This window comes from Adiantum capillus-veneris, chromosome 7 (genome assembly GCF_014529385.1).
Source record: "Adiantum capillus-veneris isolate H3 chromosome 7, ASM1452938v2, whole genome shotgun sequence".
Lineage (NCBI taxonomy): Eukaryota > Viridiplantae > Streptophyta > Polypodiopsida > Polypodiales > Pteridaceae > Adiantum > Adiantum capillus-veneris.
Window position 1 is genome coordinate 66420804 of NC_140937.1, and position 6952 is coordinate 66427755.

Genomic DNA, 6952 nt, shown 5'->3' on the forward strand with positions numbered 1-6952 from the left:
CTTTGGCCGTTTTGTCAGCTGAGAAATGTCCACCAGCTTGTCCGTTGTGTGCTTGCTCTAAGATAGGAATGTATTCCTCTTCAGTCATGCCCATTCTCGATTGATGGTCCTTTCCCCTCTTGTAAAGAGCGTCCTCAATCAGTACATAGTTTGCTGCCTCTTTCATGATCGTTTTGATTCGTGATCTACTCATCTCCTCAGGCAGTATCCTGGTGGTGAGGTATTCAACGATGTAGTTACTCCATCGGGGTGCTACAGACAATCTGAATAGAGTCGCATGTTCTATTGGCTTTTGAAGCGTGCATTTGACACAAGATTTGACATGCATATGAACACTATGTTGCATTTTTTGCCAATACACACCCATTCTCATCAATCTCTGGTACATCTGTGCATGCCCATTGTGAATTCCCGTTGTTTTTACATGAGCCTGGTTTAGGTACAATTCCCGTTCACTAGATTCAACACAAAGCCTAAGGATTTGATCCGATCCCTGTTTGTATAACCTGCCTGCCGACATTACCAATAATCTGGATGCTGTAATGGTAGATGGTTGTCTTGTCATATTCAAAGACCCGATAGTCAGCAAAGGAATTAAGTCCTCGCTCCATCTTGAAACCATTTCTATGTTGAAAAGATATGCATCTGGCAGATCATCATCAACTCCTACAGGGTTTTCTCCATGCATCATTCTAGATAAATGATCCGCTCTTTGGTGTGTAGTACCTTTCTTGAACACTACTGTAAAATCAAACTCAAGTAGTATGATGAACCATCGAACAATCCTTCCCGTACTGCAAGGTTTGTTTACTAAGTACAACAGTGCTTGGTGATCAACGAAGAATACAAATTTATTGGAAAGTAAGTAGTGTCTAAACTTTTTCACCGCATAGACCATACCTAATCCCTCCCTCTCAGCTGTCGTGTAATTCTTATCTGCATTGTTCAATTGTCTACTGGAGTAAATTATTGGAAAATCCATGTTGTTCTCTCCAGGTTGTGCTAGTATACATCCTATTACATACGCTCATGCATCCACGTGAATGTGAAAGATCTTTTCCCAATCCGGAGCTTTCAATATTGGAGCGAAAATTAATCTCTGCTTCAACGTTTGAAAAGCTTCCTCGCACTCCTGGATTGCCATTGTATGTGAAACTGTAGAGCCATTTTGGCATTTCTACTCATTGGCATTGAGAAGTGTTATGGTTTATGGGTTAGAGTCCTCTTTCAGAGACTATAGTGGTCAAGGTTTACTCCCACTTTGCCATACTTTTGGTTGATTTTGTTTTGTCATTTTGTAGTAGTTGAGAGCTTATCCGACTTCTACATCTTGGATGTGTTTTTATGGTTGATATTTTGCTCCAATTACAAAGGGGACTCTGGTGAATTTTTGGGAGGTTTTATGAGCTTTGTGAGAGGTGCTAGAGAGCTGTTTTAGCCAAGTTTTGGCTTTTGTCTATGGGAATGGTCATTTTTGTTGCACTCTCATTGCGTATGGTCACTATTTATGCATGACTGGTTCTTGCTTTTAACAGAGGGTTATGCGCTTTATGCAATGTTTGCCATAGTTTTGGTGGTAGGTGTTTGATCAATTGGTTTTGTTTCGCATTGTGTTGAGAGACTACATTCTTGTCGAAAATGAACTTACACTTTGTGTGGGATGATCTATAGACGACTTTTATGCTCAGTTATGGCATCTTACCGTGGCAAATTTTCATTGGATACACAGGTTGGTGTATCAGGCAGATCTCAGGATGTGTAGGCATGTGGTTTGATGGCATTGTAGCAGACCAAGGCACATGAGGAGACGTTATTTGAATCATTAAAGACATTGACGAATTCCATTGGTTGTTGCTGAGAGTACGAGTATGGTAGATATTCCTACTTCCGCAGGTTCACCTATACATGCATGGACTTTGTCTCACACTTAGCAGCTCGTGGATAATAGTGCTTTATGCCATAATACTCCTCCTAAGGAGTGGTTTAGCATGTTTTTTGCTCTAAGACAGGATGGTGTTCATGGTGTGGGTGACATTCAATTGCACTTTTCCAATGGGAGTATGCTTGTGCTCCATGATGTTCAGTATGTGCATGATGCTCAGAGGATTTTGATCTCCATCTCCCAGCTTAGAGATCATGGGTGTCATGTTCAATTGTCTGGTGAGTCTTACTTGATGATGTTGACAACGGAGAAAGAATAAGACCAATGAAAACGAGAGTGGGAGAGAGAGATATGACTCCAGAATTCTAAACCCCAAAAGTGTGTCAATTGATCACATGAGATGAGTTTATATAGAGGGGACCAAGGTGCTATATATAAAGATACTATATATAGCTCAACACCTCCACTCAAATGAAGGTCCCTACATGTGGATGGAAAAATCCTTGGGGGCTCAAGGGAAAAACCCACAACTCTATATACACTCACCGTTATATTAAAATATTTCAAATGTCTATTCACAATGTTCAAAGGAGCTATATCACTCTTGTTTTACAATGTACCCTTTACAGGGTCTTTCACAACCCTATATAGAAACAAGTGAGCTACTATAAATGCTTTGGTAGAGTAGCTTCAACATCTTTAAGCCCCTGCACATGCTACTTGACATGATTTTAATATTCTAAACAACATCAGGTCAAAAAACGTGTAGAAATGTGAAGGTTAGAAATAAGCAAGTCACATTGTCCATAGAAACGGTTTGCGATGCCGCTCTAGAGACAACGGAGAAACATACACGGTATTGATGCAATCACATGTGTGCACGTACATAAAATGTGGACATAGAACAAAGGTGATGGGACCCAAACGAATTCAAATACAATAATCATCATAGTGTCACGTACCATGGCATCAAAGACGCTCTTTTAAGTTTCTTATTTGATCATCAAAGGTAAAATACAATAATCATCACCGTGTCACGTACCATGGCATTATCAAACTCTCCATGGCATCAAAGACGCTCTTTTAAATTTCTTATGTAATCATCATGGTGTCACCTACCATGGAATCATGGAACTCTCCGTGGCATCAAAGACGCTTTTTTAAATTTCTTCTTTGATCATCAAAGTGGATGAGATAAGAGTCATGGCTTCAAGACCATACGCATGAATGAAGAGAATAAAGAGGCATAAAGTAACATCACCTTGTATTATAAGGAACCAAATGGAGAGAATAAAGATGCACAACGTAGCATCACCTTACATTATAAGGAACTGAATTGAGAGAATAAAGACGCATAGCATAGCATCATGTTGCATTATTAGGAACCGAATGTAGAGAGTAAAGACACATAACATAGCATCTCCTTGCATTATGAGGAAGCATAGCCATGGGTGAAGAGAACAAAGACGCATCACGCAACATCGCCCTGCATCATCAAGAACCATGGCCATGAATAATAACCAATATTAAAAAACCTGTAGTCATTGATTTTAAAAAATCTATTTGACATCCATATTATAAAAATTTGATGACAAAAGAACATTTGCAAAACTCTCTCTGAGCCCTTCTCTGAAGACATATATTTGCAAAACATTTTGGTTTTGCATAATAATTGGTGAATCGTATCATCTATTTCACTTTTGCATTCACCTCACTTTAACTTTTGTTACAGTAAATACTGAAAAGTGATCAAGACCAAGTCTATCATTTGGCCACAGTATAGTCAGCTTCAGATTATACATCCTCATAGGAACAACCGATATCTATTGTATACATACAACAAAATCTATACATAAAGCACAAAAGTTGGTGTGGCTCTGTGATCGTAGCCAAAAGCAACTGTAAACTTTTTTTTTTTGGCAAAGAATCCACAAGAAGTCTTGGAAAAATTCTCACAATAATTCCCACATTGTGACTTACGTCAACATCATGAGCTTATGTGAGGGAGGCACCGCATACCTAGCTAGGTACGATTGGAGACAGGGACCGCCGGCCCCCCCCAATCGTACCTAGCTAGGTATGCGGTGCCTCTCGAGCAGAAGCTCATGATGTTATGCATTGTATGAAAAACACTAAAAAAGACTCCGTTTTCCTACATGAGAAAATTTCTAAATCTTCTTGTGATCATATTACGGCTATTTTGGCCTAATTTGGATAGAAGATATAAGATAAGCTAGAACTCCTTTGGGATGCTACGAATAGCATGAGGAAATTGGCGCAAGATAGGGCTAAAATGTGAGCCTCTAAACTTAGCGGGCGAGCAGAAAAAGCTTCTAGAGTTGTGCCAAAAACGTAGGCTCTGTTGCCCTTTGAGTTCGACAGGCTCTAATGTCTTGTGTATAGTCATCAAGACCCAGATTCCGATGTCTACACTCCCATCATACAAGCGCAAGGTCTTTGTGTTCCTTTCTCTATTTTTGGGTGGTCGTTTCTTTGCGGCCAATACAAGTGCCATAAAGCAACCATACACATGCACACACACCTGGATGCTTTGCTGCCTGCGGCCAGAGGAAGATATGACCAAGCCAAAATCAGTGCCTCCGCTGTTTAGAGCTATAAGCCTATCTTAAGCATCCATATGCACAAACATATTGGATGCTTGCAACCCTTTTCTGGCCGCCTAGAAGCAATTAGTGATTGCCTTGTTGCCTCGTGCTCACGATGCTTACAACTACTTGTCTCGCAGACACTTTATGAGAGAGAGGAACTGACAGAGAAGGTGAGAGAGAGAGAGAGAGAGATACGCAGAGCGTGGCCAAGACGATAGGCAATGCGCTGTATTGATTAATCTAGAGTGGTAGTTATATACACAAGAATGGGCCGTTATAGGCCGGTTACAGATGTCATGGGAGGTTCCTAGGAAATCGGTAGTTGTGCCTATTAGGATGCTGACTGTGTGATGATGTGGATTAATTATTCTCAGACGCCCCCGTAAGACACATCGTCCATACAGAGGCATGTGTAGGTGCATAGTGTGAAATTTAATCTACATGCTTTGGGTAAAAAGAATATGCTTATGCAATTGGGCTATTTTCTAATAGAATTTTGGTGTGAGTACCAAGGTCTTCAACCTGGATCAAGGTCCGACTTTGTAATGGCGAAGTTGAGCAACTCCGATTGCTTCATTGAATGAGCTTTGAAGGACTTCAATGTTTGGTTTTGTCGCATGCGTGCTTTCACGAGCTTGAATTTCAAATATTCGCCCCCGCAAGTGAGATGAAAGCATGAATTCAACTTTGGGAGTATGATTGGATGTCGAGGATAAGGTATATTGGCCGTAGAGCAATTTGTAGAGCTTGGCCACCTGTTGTAGGTGGATGAAGGTGAAGCGTACTTGGGTGGTGTGGCAAATGGCTTGCTGGAGGTTGTGGAGGAATGGTGTTAGCAACGCTTGCATGGTAAGATAGCTTGGAGGGAGCTGTTGGAAGCATGAGCTTGAGTAAACATTAGCTTGTCCACCGGGGTCAAAGGCAATGGTAGACCATGAGGATAGGTAGACATTTAGTGTTGGCAAGACACTTTGAGGCACTCTAGCTGCTAATGAAATGTCATTGGTGTGTGTTGAAGGTAAGGTATCCATGACATTGGTGTGAAAGAGGGTTTCATCGGGTAAAGTATGGAAGTTATGGTAAAGAGGGAGAGTTACGTGTATGTAAGCATTTCGAAAATCCACGTTGGAAAATGGATTTTAAGCGGTATTCATTGTAGCGTCAAGGAGAGGCCGGAGCTTGGAATTGCTCACATCTTTGGAGAGGTGTGGAATGCCTGTTGATGGACTAGGCTTGCGAGGCGGGTCGTCGTCAAAGCTTTGTTGTTGGACAAGTTTTGTGTGTGCGTCTTTGGCAAAAGGGGGAAAGGTTAAGACCAGGGTGGAGACGGATACCATTATAGCCATCGTTGAGGATGTGAGAGCTGCAATTGAGGGAGGTTTGCTGCAAGAATTCTGGGTGGGCAGCATGTGGACGTAGTTGATCCATAATTCCCTGACCTGCAGGAGCTTGGTTCCCAAGGAATGCACCGTCTGCTGGGGGTCGGCTCCGTGTGGATTTACCCACAGCATGGGGTTTAGCATTAGAGGTAGAGGCGGCATCCTCAAGCACAAGGGTGGAAACAGCATCAGGGGTGGCGGTTATGGGTGTGGCAGCAATGCAGATTGCAGTAGCATCTTTGGTTGCTACTTCTTCTTCAGGTATGGCGACACACTGGTCCGCAGCAGGTTCTTCTGCAGGGATGGTAGCAGCATCATGGGCTGCAACATTTTCTTCTCGTGGGGTGGCGACAATATTTGCCGTAACAGACTGGTCTTCTGCAGAGGTGGTGGCGCAGGAGGCATGCATCTGTGCAAGCTCACAGGTGTCAAGGACGGTAGCAGCAGCATGAGCAGGGTATGCTGGTTGAGTAGCGCCAGAAAGTGGTATGGCTTGGGTGGGTTTAACCACAGCATGGTCTGCAGTAATAGAGACCGCAGGGGTGGCATCACCAGTGTCAGCAGCCAGGTTGGCGCCCGCAGGGGGGGCACCTCTTACAGCTGCATGAAAGGGAGCACTGTGTTTGTCTGTAGTGGCTGCATCACGGGAGACAGGAGTGTCATCTTCTGAGCAGGTTCGTCGTCTGCAGCAGGTGCAAGGCTTTAAAGAAAGGCCGAAATGATGGTTACAGCACCATCAGCGTTAGCGTCGGCACCTTGGCATACGGAAGGGCGACCAGCTACGGCTGCAGGGGTGGTCTACGTCTTAAGCGAAGAGGTTGATAAAGGTGCACAGCCGTGGGGCCTCCGTGCTTGAGGTGGGGTTACCTTCCCACAGTAGAAGGTCCGCAGAAGGCATGGAGAGCTCGCCGTATAGCAACCAGAAGAACCACCAAGAGGTTTTTGCGCCCAGTGTTGGAGAGGCGCACATGACTGCATGGTGGGGCGCCTCACAGGTGTGGGAGGATCAGGCCTTGGCTGCGATGATACCATGTGAGAGAGAGGAACCGACAGAGAAGGTGAGAGAGAGAGAGATACGCAGA

The 6952-nt window shown here is 43.5% G+C and overlaps 1 protein-coding gene across 1 annotated transcript; it reads right to left on the reverse strand.

Moving 5' to 3' along the window:
* Positions 1 to 2921: 2921 nt before the first annotated feature.
* On the reverse strand, positions 2922 to 6603 carry LOC147453986 (uncharacterized; the record flags this gene model as incomplete). Its single annotated transcript, XM_086516996.1, has 3 exons — positions 2922 to 3368; positions 4425 to 4485; positions 5826 to 6603. Coding segments are annotated over 3 exons (960 nt in total), but the record flags the coding sequence as incomplete, so codon positions are not given.
* Between the last annotated feature and the right edge of the window lie 349 nt (positions 6604 to 6952).